Source organism: Scyliorhinus torazame, chromosome 13 (genome assembly GCF_047496885.1).
Source record: "Scyliorhinus torazame isolate Kashiwa2021f chromosome 13, sScyTor2.1, whole genome shotgun sequence".
Classification (NCBI taxonomy): domain Eukaryota; kingdom Metazoa; phylum Chordata; class Chondrichthyes; order Carcharhiniformes; family Scyliorhinidae; genus Scyliorhinus; species Scyliorhinus torazame.
Window position 1 is genome coordinate 106,471,663 of NC_092719.1, and position 12,838 is coordinate 106,484,500.

The following is a 12,838-nucleotide window of genomic DNA, read 5'->3' on the forward strand; positions in this document are numbered from 1 at the left end:
CAATGATCGCATGTGGTGGTTCACCTGTTTTGGGACTTTGGCGGAGCGACCTGTGGGCTCTGTCCACCTGTGGGGCTTGGGAAAGCTTTCTCCCCGTCCAGCTTCCCTGGCATCTGTGCTATGTTTTCTGTTGGGTTTCTGCCCTCAGGTAGCCCGACAAACCTGAGGTTCTGACAGCAGGACCTATTTTCCTGGTTCTCCACCATTTCCTTGAGCTGCCACCAACCTTGCCACTTCTGTCTCAAGCAAGGTGACCCGTTCACTCTGGTCGACGGCTGCTTTTTCTAGTTCCCTCACCGTCTCCTCCTGGGCCTTCAACTGCCGCTCTGTCCTCTCCAGCGCCTCTTTGAAGGGGGACAGAATTATTATTGTGGTCGCCTTCACGGTCACCATGAGGTCTTCATATGGAGTCCCTAAGTTTTAGGAACTCGTGCTAGGAGCTCCATCCACTGTCCCTTCGGGTGGACCGGCTTTTCCATTGGCGACACTGCTCGGTCTGCCATGTCCTGCTTTGCTTCATTCCTTGTGTTGCAGCTTGGGTCGTCATCTCCTGACTCTTGCTGCTTTTACTATCTTTTCGGCTTCTCGTTTGACTTCAGGTAGTACCTTTATAAACCACTTTATCTAAACCTGTCCAGTCACCTTCGATAATTCGTGCACATGTACCTTTAGATCTTTCTGTTCCTGCATCCTTTATTTTGTCTCTTCTCGTTCTTCCTAGCAAAATGTATCACCTCTCTGCTCTACATTTAACCTGCCATGTTTTTACCCATTCAATGTCTATCAATATCATCTTCAAAGTTGACGGTACTTCCCAGTTGAGTATCATTTGCAAATTTTGAAATTGTGCCGTGTACACCCAAACCCAGTTCATTAATATAGATCAAGAATAGCAGTGATCCTGGTACCGATCCCATGGAACTGCACTCTATAGCTTTCCCAGTCTGAATATCCGTTGTTCGACAGTGCCCTATATGCTTCCTACCACTCAGTCAACTCAGTATCCATGCTGCCACTATCCCTTTTATTTCATGAGCTTCAACTTTGCTGGCAGGCCTTTATGAAATGCTTTTTTGAAGTCCATGGACACCACATCAGTTTGCTCTGAATCATCAGCAAAGTGATGGAAGGTGTCATCAACAGTGCTATAAAGTGGCACTTACTCAGTAACAATCTGCTCACTTCATTACAGCCTTGGTCCAAATATGGACAAAATAGATTAATTTCAGAGATGAGATGGGAGTGACAGTCAGAGAGACATACAATACAGAAGAGGCCCTTTGGCCCATCAAGTCTGCAACGACAAACTACACTAAATTTACACTAATCCCACTTTCCAGCACTTGGCCCCTAGTCTTGAATGTTATGACATTCCTTGACAGGAAAGAAGCATTTACTCAAGTATGGTGTAAAGAAGCCCTAACAAATTAAGTCAGTGGGAATCGGGCAGAAAGCTATCATATGGTTGGCGTCATACGAAGCCCAAAGAAAGATGGTTATGGTTATTGGAAGCCAATCACCTCAGCTCAGGACATTGCTGCAGGAGTTCTTCAGCGCACTGACCTAGGCCCAACCACCTTCAGCTGCTTCACCCAAGACCATCCTTCTGGCATAAGTTCCATTGGGGAAAGGGTAAATACGATGTTGTCAGACAAGAATTGAAGTGCATAAGTTGGAAACATAGGCTGTCAGGGAAGGACACAAGTGAAATGTGGAACTTGTTCAAGGAATAGGTACTACGTGTCCTTGATATGTATGTCCCTGTCAGGCAGGGAAGAGATGGTCGAGTGAGGGAACCATGGTTGACAAGAGAGGTTGAATGTCTTGTTAAGAGGAAAAAGGAGACTTATGTAAGGCTGAGGAAACAAGGTTCAGACAGGGTGTTGGAGGGATACAAGATAGCCAGGAGGGAACTGAAGAAAGGGATTAGGAGAGCATAGAGAGGGTATGAACAATCTTTGGCGGGTAGGATCAAGGAAAACCCCAAGGCCTTTTACACATATGTGAGAAATATGAGAATGACTAGAGCGAGGGTAGGTCCGATCAAGGACAGTAGCGGGAGATTGTGTATTGAGTCTGAAGAGATAGGAGAGGTCTTGAACGAGTACTTTTCTTCTGTATTTACAAATGAGAGGGGCCATATTGTTGGAGAAGACGGTGTGAAACAGACTGGTAAGCTCGAAGAAATACTTGTTAGGATGGAAGATGTGTTGGGCTTTTGAAAAACTTGAGGATAGACAAGTCCCCCGGGCCTGACGGGATATATCCAAGGATGCTATGGGAAGCAAGAGATGAAATTGCAGAGCCGTTGGCAATTATCTTTTCGTCCTCACTGTCAACAGGGGTGGTACCAGGGGATTGGAGAGTGGCGAATGTCGTGCCCCAGTTCAAAAAAGGGACTAGGGATAACCCTGGGAATTACAGGCCAGTTAGTCTTACTTCGGTGGTAGGCAAAGTAATGGAAAGGGTACTGAAGGATAGGATTTCTGAGCATCTGGAAAGACACTGCTTGATTAGGTTTTAGTCAGTACGGATTTGTGAGGGGTCTTATTGAATTCTTTGAGGAGGTGACCAGTCATGTGGATGAAGGTAAAGCAGTGGATGTAGTGTACATGGATTTTAGTAAGGCATTTGATAAGGTTCCCCATTGTAGGCTTATGCAGAAAGTAAGGAGGCATGGGATAGTGGGAAATTTGGCCAGTTGGATAACGAACTGGCTAACCGATAGAAGTCAGAGAGTGCTGGTGGATGGCAAATATTCAGCCTGGAGCCCAGTTACCAGTGGTGTACCGCAGGGGTCAGTTCTGGGTCCTCTGCTGTTTGTGATTTTCATTAATGACTTGGATGAGGGAGTTGAAGGGTGGGTCAGTAAATTTGCAGACGATACGAAGATTGGTGGAGTTGTGGATAATGAGGAGGGCTGTTGTCGGCTGCAAAGAGACATAGATAGGATGCAGAGCTGGGCTGAGAAGTGGCAGATGGAGTTTAACCCTGAAAAGTGTGAGGTTGTCCATTTTGGAAGGACAAATATGAATGCGGAATACAGGGTTAACGGTAGAGTTCTTGGCAATGTGGAGGAGCAGAGAGATTTTGGGGTCTATGTTCATACATCTTTGAAAGTTGCCACACATGGGGAGAGAGCTGTGAAGAAGGCCTGTGGTGTGCTAGCGTTCATTAACAGAGGGATTGAATTTAAGAGCCGTGAGGTGATGATGCAGCTGTACAAAACTTTGGTAAAGCCACATTTGGAATACTGTGTACAGTTCTGGTCGCCTCATTTTAGAAAGGATGTGGAAGCTTTGGAAAAGGTGCAAAGGAGATTTACCAGGATGTTGCCTGGAATGGAGAGTAGGTCTTACGAGGAAAGGTTGAGGGTGCTAGGCCTTTTCTCATTAGAACGGAGAAGGATGATGGGCGACTTGATAGAGGTTTATAAGATGATCAGGGGAATAGATAGAGTAGACAGTCAGAAACCTTTCCCCGGGTGGAACAAACCATTACAAGGGGACATAAATTTAAGGTGAATGGTGGAAGATATAGGGGGATGTCAGAGGTAGGTTCTTTACCCAGAGAGTAGTGGGGGCATGGAATGCACTGCCTGTGGAAGTAGTTGAGTCGGAAACATTAGGGACCTTCAAGCAGCTATTGGATAGGTACATGGATTACGGTAGAATGATGTAGTGTAGATTAATTTGTTCTTAAGGGCAGCACGGTAGCATTGTGGATAGCACAATTGCTTCACAGCTCCAGGGTCCCAGGTTCGATTCCGGCTTGGGTTGCTGTCTGTGCGGAGTCTGCACATCCTCCCCGTGTGTGCGTGGGTTTCCTCCGGGTGCTCCGGTTTCCTCCCGCAGTCCAAAGATTTGCAGGTTAGGTGGATTGGCCATGATAAATTGCCCTTAGTGTCCAAAATTGCCCTTAGTGTTGGGTGGAGGTGTTGACCTTGGGTGGGGTGCTCTTTCCAAGAGCCGGTGCAGACTCAATGGGCCGAATGGCCCCCTTCTGCACTGTAAATTCTATGATAATCTATGATTAATCGAGGACAAAGGTTCGGCACAACATCGTGGGCCTAAGGGCCTGTTCTGTGCTGTATTTTTCTATGTTCTATCTATGTTCTATAAGGTTAGAAGTAGGGCTATTTGCAGATGATTCGACAGTGTTCTGTACCGTTTGTTAATGTGGAAAGAGGCGAAGCCCCCCAGCATGGAGGCCTGGATAAATGATATGGCCGGGTTTATCAAGTTAGAGAGGATAAAGTTTGCCTTGAGAGGGTCTGCGCAGGGGTTCTACAGGCGGTGGCAACCGTTCCTAGACTATCTCGCGGAGCGTTAGATGAAGGTCGGACAGCAGCAGCAGTAACCCAGGGGGGGGAGGGGAGGGGGGGATATCTTTCTTGGGGGGGGGAGGGAGGGGGAAGGGGGGCTTTTCTGGGGGGCATTTGAGGAAGAAAATACATGAATGATCCGGAAAACTGATATGTACGGGAGGAATCCAATGTACAAAGTTCTGTATCAGATTGACTTGCCGTGTTCATGTCTTGCTATGCAAGCTTTCTTTCTTTTGTGTTACGGCGGCGGCGGGGGGGGGGGGGTTGTTTGTATGGTTGGAAATTTGGTTAAAAAAATTCTTAATAAACATATTTTTTTAAAAAAGTGTTCTGTACCTCCTCAGATACTAAAGCAGTCCATGCCCACCAGCAGCAAGACTTGGTCAAGATTCAGGCATGGGTTTATAAGTGAATAGTAACTCGTGCCACACTAGTGCCAAGCAATGACCATCTCCAACAAGAGCGAGTCTAACCATTTCCCCATGACACTCAAAAAGCATTACCATTGTTTAATTTTCAATCATCAACGTAATGAAGGTTACCATTGGCCAGAAATAGAACTGGACCAATCATATAAACACTGTGGTACAAGGGCATGCCATGGCGCCGAGGACCCGGGTTCGATCCTGACCCGGGTCACTGTCCATGTGGAGTTTGCACATTCTCCCCGTGTCTGTGTGGGTCTCACCCCCACAACCCAAAGATGTGCAGGGTAGGTGGATTGGCTGCACTAAATTGCCCTTAACTGGAAAAAAATATAATTGGGTACTAAATTTATTTAAAAAAACAAGAGCATGCCACAGGCTAGGAGGAACCCACCACCTGACTCCTCAAAGCCTGTCCATCATCTACAAGGAACAAGGCAAGAGTGTGATGGAATACTCTGTTTTTGCCTGGATGAATGCAGCATGACAACACCCAAGAAGCACAACATCATCCAGGACAAAGCAGCCTGCTTTATTGGCACCCCATCCACCACCTTAAATGTTCAATCCTTCCACCACAGTGGCTGCAGTGTGTACAAGATGCACTGCAGCAACTCAGCAAGGCTCCTTTGACGGCATCTTCCAAAGCCGCAGCCTGTAACACCTAGAAAAAGTAGGGCAATAACACATGGAAATACCCACCGCCTCCAAGTTCCCCTCCCAGCTACAGGCCATCCTGCTTTGAAACTGTATTAACGTTCCTTCGTTACTACTGGGCCAAAATACGAGGAATCCCCCCCCTAACAACATATCAGTGTTCCTACACTACTTGCATTGCAATGGCCCAAGAAGGCAGCTTACGGCCACCTTGTTGAGGGCAGTTGGGGATGGGGAATAAATGCTGTTTTTTTCAGCAAAGTTCATGTCCCATGAATGTATTAAAAAAATGCATTATCCTTGGCAACCCCCTCAGTTATGTCAGCAAATTACTGAATCAAGTTGGTTAGACAGAGTTAGCCATTAATATATCTATGCTGGCTATCTTTGACTCGTCAGTGATTGTCCGAGTGACTGCTGTAGATTTTGTCCTGGAATGTTACTCCTAACATTTTCTCACCAGTACGTTTAAACGAAAATAAAAACAGAAAATGGTGGAAAAACTCAGCATGCCTGGCAGCACCTGTGAAGAGATATGACTCTTCAGAGCTAAAGGGACGGAGATATGTGGCCGCTTCTTCCCCTCTTTAGGTCTGTTGAAGAGCCATTTTGGACTTAAAACATTAAGTATTGTTTCATTGCAGTTCTGCCTGGCATTCCCTGATTCTATTTTACCAGGGCAAGATCCATTCACATGTCACTGGAATCAGATCTCCTCCAATTAAATACTTTTACTCTAGATTTTTCCGTGCCCTTTTCCGTGGGCGGCAAGGTAGCACAGTGATTAGCACTGTTGCTTCACAGCGCCCAGGGTCCCAGGTTCGATTCCTGCTTGGGTCACTGTCTGTGCAGAGTCTGCACGTTTTCCCCGTGTCTGCATGGGTTTCCTCCGGGTGCTCCGGTTTCCTCCCACAAGTCCCGAAAGACGTGCTTGTTAGGTAATTTGGACATTCTGAATTCTCCCCCTGTGTACCTGAACAGGCGCCGGAATGTGGCGACTCGGGGATTTTCACAGTAACTTCATTGCAGTGTTTATTATTATCCATAACTAAACTAAACCTTAAGATATAATGATAGCTGTTCCCTAAATATTTCCCTGCTGACATTTGGTCCACTTGACCTACCTCATTCCACAGAATCAAAGTCAGCAGTGTCTCCTTCCTCGTTAGACTGGAAATAAACTGATCAAGAAAATTCTGCTCAACAGACTTTAGAAACTCTTCCCCCTCTTTGACCTTTGCAATATTATTATCCCGGTTTATATTAGGATAATTAAATCCCCCATCATCATGATATACATTTTGCACCCTTCTGACATTTACCTCCAGTTGGTCCTCTATATTTTTCCTACCAGTTGGTGGCCTACAGAATACACCTAGTAGCCTGCGTGTTGACTAGTGCGGGAGTACTCTGTTGTTTGTTTAACTCTAACCATAGATTCTGTCCTTAACTCCTTCAGAAAATCATCTCTCTCCAGGAGTATGATATTCTCCTCAACAAATACTTCATCCCTCCTCCCTTCTTTCCTAACACAAGAGGGAGATCGTAGTATAGTGGTAATATCACTGGACTAGTAATCCAGAGGGTAATGCACTGGGGACCCGAGTTCAAATCCCACCATGGCAGATGGTGATATTTAAATTCAGTAAAAATCTGGAATTAAAAGTCGAATGAATACTAATGCCGATTGTCGTACAAACTCAACTGGTTCAATAATAATAATAACCTTTTATTGTCACAAGTATGAAGTTACTGTGAAAAGCCCCTAGTTGCCACATTCCGGCGCCTGTTTGGGTAAGCTGGTATGGGAATTGAACCCACGCTGCTGGCCTTGTTCTGCATCACAAACCAACTATCTAGCCCACTGAGCTAAACCAGCCCTTAATGCCCTTTAGGGAAGGAAATCTGACGTCTTTACCTGGTCTGGCCTACATGTGACTCCAGATCCAATGGTTGAAGAAAAATGCCCCAGGGGTGGGCAATAAACGCTGGCCCAGCCAGTGATGCCACATCCCATGAATGGATAAAGCAAAATCTTGTATCCAGCTGTATTTAGCACCAAGACCTGTTCTCCTTTGAGCCAGGTCCTTTTTATTGCCACAGCATCATATCCCTATGTGCCTATGTACACCTGTGGCTCATTAACCTTTACAATTATTTGTACGTTTGCATGTCGTTTGCATGTATGCACAGTAAATATTATTTATTCCCTCTTAGTCTGACCCCACCTGTGTTACCTGTTCCTCCCAGTCCTTGTTGCACTTTGTTTCTCCTTTCCAATTTTACATCCTGGTTTCCACCCCAATAAATCATGCCTCCCCCAGGATTGTCCTTGCGTCTCAGGAATCTAAAACTCTCTCTCCTGCATCATGTCTCCAACCAGGTATTGATGTGCTCTATCCTCCTATTTCTGTGTTGACTAGTGCGGGAGTACTCTGGAGAATGCGATCTCTGACGTTCTCTAAAATCGGCCTGCACGGCCTTTTTACCCACGTTATAGGTACCAAAATGAACTACAACGTCTGCCTGTTGCCCCCCCCTCCCCGAGCACCTCAGTGCCCTTGCACCAAGGAGGCAACATACCATCCAGGGATCACGTCTGCAGCCGCCAAAACGCCTCCAGCTCCTCTAGGCATAGAATTTCTAATCATTATTTCTTTCCCAATCTTCCTCCTGTCCCAATGTGCTGTTGAGCCGCCCATGTTGCCATGGACTTGCCTCAGGTTGCACTCTCCAGAGGAATCATCATTTTCACCAGAATTCAGAATTCAATACTGTTTGGAGACTGAAATGTACTCGAGGGACTCCTGCACTATCTGCCTGGTCATCCTTGACTGTCTGGTGATCACCCATTCCTTTTCTTTCTGCACATCCTTGGGCATTGGGTGACCACATCCAGACAGGTACTATCCACGTAGCTCTCAGCCTCAAGAATGCATCAATGTGACACCAGCTGCTGCTGAAGCTCTGAAACCAGGAGCTCGAGCTCCTTGAGCTGGATGACAATTCCTGCTTGTCCAGGACATGTGAAGTGGTTTGGAGTTCCCATGTGCATAGGATGGGCACTTCATAGGACTGAGGCATGCTGTCATGTTTCTGTTTGTTAAAGTTAACTGAACCAAAATAAATTGAAAACTTACTGAAAACGTGACTGAACGAAAAGCTTACCAGCTACTCGTCAGTTAACATAATCCCTTGTGCTGATGACAGCTTTTCCGTCCTCAACCCCCACCCAGTATTCACCCTCTCTCCACATAATATTCACGCTCCCTCCGCCCAGTATTTACGCTCTCTCCGGCCAGTATTCACGCTCTCTCGGCCCAGTATTCACGCTGTCTCGGTCCAGTATTCACGCTCTCTCCGCCCAGTATTTACGCTCTCTCCGCCCAGTATTTACGCTCTCTCCGCCCAGTATTCACGCTCTCTCCGCCCAGTATTCACGCTCTCTCCACCCAGCATTCACGCTCTCTCCACCCAGCATTCACGCTCTCTCCGTCCAGTATTTACGTTCTCTCCGTCCAGTATTCATGCTCTCGCTGGCCAATATTCACGCTCTCTCCGCCCAGTATTCACGCTCTCTCCGCCCAGTATTCATGCTCTCTCCGCCCAGTATTCACGCTCTCTCCGCCAGTATTCATGCTCTCTCCGGCCAGTATTCACACTCTCTCCGCCCAGTATTCACACTCTCTCCGCCAAGTATTCACGCTGTCTCCGCCCAGCATTCACGCTCTCTCCGCCCAGTATTCACGCTGTCTCCGCCCAGTATTCACGCGGTCTCCGCCCAGTATTTACGCTCTCACCGCCCAGTATTCACGCTCACTCCGCCCAGTATTCACGCTCACTCCGCCCAGTATTCACGCTCTCTCCGTCCAGTATTCACGCTCTCTCCGTCCAGTATTCACGCTCTCCATCCAGTATTCATGCTTTCTCCACCCAGTATTCACGCTCTCTCCGCCCAGTATTCACGCTCTCTCCGCCCAGTATTCACGCTGTCTCTGCCCAGTATTCACGCTCTCCGCATAGTATTCACGCTCTCTCGGCCCAGTATTCACACCCTCTCCGTCCTGTATTCATGCTCTCTCGGCCCAGTATTCATGCTCTCTCTCTGTCCAGTATTCACATTCTCTCCGTCCAGTATTCACGCTGTCTCCGCACAGTATTTACGCTCTTTCCGGCCAGTATTCACGCTCTCTCCGCCCAGTATTCACGCTCTCTCCGCCCAGTATTCACGCTCTCTCCGCCCAGTATTCACGCTCTCTCCGCCCAGTATTCACGCTCTCTCCGCCCAGTATTCACGCTCTCTCCGCCCAGTATTCACGCTCTCTCCGCCCAGTATTCACGCTCTCTCCGCCCAGTATTCACGCTCTCTCCGCCCAGTATTCACGCTGTCTCCGCCCAGTATTCACGCTCTCTCCGCCCAGTATTCACGCTCTCTCCGCCCAGTATTCACGCTCTCTCCGCCCAGTATTCACGCTGTCTCTGCCCAGTATTCACGCTCTCCGCATAGTATTCACGCTCTCTCCACCCAGCATTCACGCTCTCTCCACCCAGCATTCACGCTCTCTCCGTCCAGTATTTACGTTCTCTCCGTCCAGTATTCATGCTCTCGCTGGCCAATATTCACGCTCTCTCCGACCAGTATTCACGCTCTCTCCGCCCAGTATTCATGCTCTCTCCGCCCAGTATTCACGCTCTCTCCGCCAGTATTCATGCTCTCTCCGGCCAGTATTCACACTCTCTCCGCCCAGTATTCACACTCTCTCCGCCAAGTATTCACGCTGTCTCCGCCCAGCATTCACGCTCTCTCCGCCCAGTATTCACGCTGTCTCCGCCCAGTATTCACGCGGTCTCCGCCCAGTATTTACGCTCTCACCGCCCAGTATTCACGCTCACTCCGCCCAGTATTCACGCTCACTCCGCCCAGTATTCACGCTCTCTCCGTCCAGTATTCACGCTCTCTCCGTCCAGTATTCACGCTCTCCGTCCAGTATTCATGCTTTCTCCGCCCAGTATTCACGCTCTCTCCGCCCAGTATTCACGCTCTCTCCGCCCAGTATTCACGCTGTCTCTGCCCAGTATTCACGCTCTCCGCATAGTATTCACGCTCTCTCGGCCCAGTATTCACACCCTCTACGTCCTGTATTCATGCTCTCTCGGCCCAGTATTCATGCTCTCTCTCTGTCCAGTATTCACATTCTCTCCGTCCAGTATTCACGCTGTCTCCGCACAGTATTTACGCTCTTTCCGGCCAGTATTCACGCTCTCTCCGCCCAGTATTCACGCTCTCTCCGCCCAGTATTCACGTTCTCTCCGCCCAGTATTCACGCTCTCTCCGCCCAGTATTCACGCTCTCTCCGCCCAGTATTCACGCTCTCTCCGCCCAGTATTCACGCTCTCTCCGCCCAGTATTCACGCTCTCTCCGCCCAGTATTCACGCTCTCTCCGCCCAGTATTCACGCTCTCTCCGCCCAGTATTCACGCTGTCTCTGCCCAGCATTCACGCCCTCTCCGTCCAGTATTCATGCTCTCTCGGCCCAGCATTCATGCTCTCAAGGCCCAGTATTCATGCTCTCTCTGTCCAGTATTCACGTTCTCTCCTTCCAGTATTCACGTTCTCTCCTTCCAGTATTCACGCTGTCTCCGCCCAGTATTCACGCTGTCTCCGCCCAGTATTCACGCGGTCTCCGCCCAGTATTCACGCGGTCTCCGCCCAGTATTCACGCGGTCTCCGGCCAGTATTTACGCTCTCTCCGCCCAGTATTCATGCGGTCTCCGCCCAGTATTCACGCTCTCTCCGTCCAGTATTCACGCTCTCCGTCCAGTATTCACGCTCTCTCCGCCCAGTATTCACGCTCTCTCCGCCCAGTATTCACGCTCTCTCCGCCCAGTATTCACGCTGTCTCTGCCCAGTATTCACGCTCTCCACATAGTATTTACGCTCCCCTGGCCCAGTATTCATGCCCTCTCCGCCCAGTATTCATGCTCTTCTGTCCAGTATTCACGTTCTCTCCATCCAGAATTTACGCTCTCTACGGCCAGTATTCACGCTCTCTTCCCCCAGTATTCACGCTCTCTCCGTCGAGTATTCACGCTCTCTCCGTCCAGTATTCAGGCTCTCTCCGGCCAGTATTCAGGCTTTCTCCGGCCAGTATTCAGGCTTTCTCCGGCCAGTATTCACGCTCTCTCCGTCGAGTATTCACGCTTTCTCCGTCCAGTATTCACGCTCTCTCCGTCCAGTATTCACGCTCTCTCCGCCCAGTATTCACGCTCTCTCCAGCCAGTATTCACACTCTCTCCGCCCAATATTCACGCTCTCTCGCCCAGTATTCACGCTGTCTCCGCCCAGTATTCACGCGCTCTCCACCCAGTATTCACGCTCTCTCCGCCCAGTATTCACGCTCTCTTCGCCCAGTATTCACGCTCTCTCCGCCCAGTATTCACGCTCTCTCCGCCCAGTATTCACGCTCTCTCCGCCCAGTATTCACGCTCTCTCCACCCACTATTCACGCTCTCTCCACCCAGTATTCATGTCTCCGCCCTGTATTCACACTCTCTCTGCCCAGTATTCATGTTCTCTCCACCCCTAAGCTCTTTCATGTTTGTGCTGCTAACCACCAGGTTTTCCAATCACCTACCTGCAACCAATCACCTACTTGCTGTCCTGTAAAGTTGCTGCTTTTTTTTCTGTTAATTTGTTCCCTCTCTATCTCTACTGGTGCTTTTTTCCTCGCTGCACGTTCGGTTTCCCACTGTTCTGTTTTCTTTCTCTATAACCGTGCTACTCCTTTTATTCTTTCTGCACTCTTCTTTCCATACTCTCTTTTTTTTCCCCACTGCTCCTTCTCGCCCTGCTGTGCTCTTGGTCTTCCTGTGTTCCTGCAGTGCTCTCTTAGCTTGCTCACTCTTCATTCATTGAGCTTCCTGCTGTTCTTGCTGTATTCTCACCTCCCTCCCTCCTTCCAAAGGAACTTGCCCCATGGGAGGATGAACCTTCGTCCCGGCAGGTGCAGTGGCTGTTTCATGTGCCTGGGGACAGGTTTCAATGGTCACCATGTCAATTGCAGTCGGCACATAAAACATTGTACAAGTTAGGTTGGTCCAAATCCACAATGGGGGAAGAGACATTTTCAAAAGAAAAATGCTGGTATCAAACGACTGCAATATCATGTCGACAATGTGTTGGTGAAAATGCAAAAACTGCTCATATTGAACATTGTGATTGGGTCTGTTTTTAGTTGTATTTCACCACTGGTGTTGTGTGCATTAACTGGATGCTTCTAATTGCAACAGGACTTTCAGTAATCGATATCTCTCTCCGCAGGGTATCAGGAGACGCTAAGTCGATTGGCTGCCATCCTTGCTAAACACTTTGCTGACTCGAGAATTGTAGGAACGGGTAAGCTCTTGTTCTACGACAGGAAATGCATCA

At 48.5% G+C, this 12,838-nt stretch overlaps 1 protein-coding gene across 2 annotated transcripts in view; it reads left to right on the top strand.

Moving 5' to 3' along the window:
* Positions 1-12,838, top strand: part of rnf123 (ring finger protein 123) — a 718,228-nt gene that overhangs the window by 298,688 nt on the left and 406,702 nt on the right. For both annotated transcript variants that reach the window (XM_072472026.1, XM_072472027.1), the window contains exon 27: positions 12,731-12,805. In XM_072472026.1, coding sequence (XP_072328127.1) covers positions 12,731-12,805 — 75 coding nt within the window. The remainder of the gene's footprint in view (positions 1-12,730; positions 12,806-12,838) is intronic.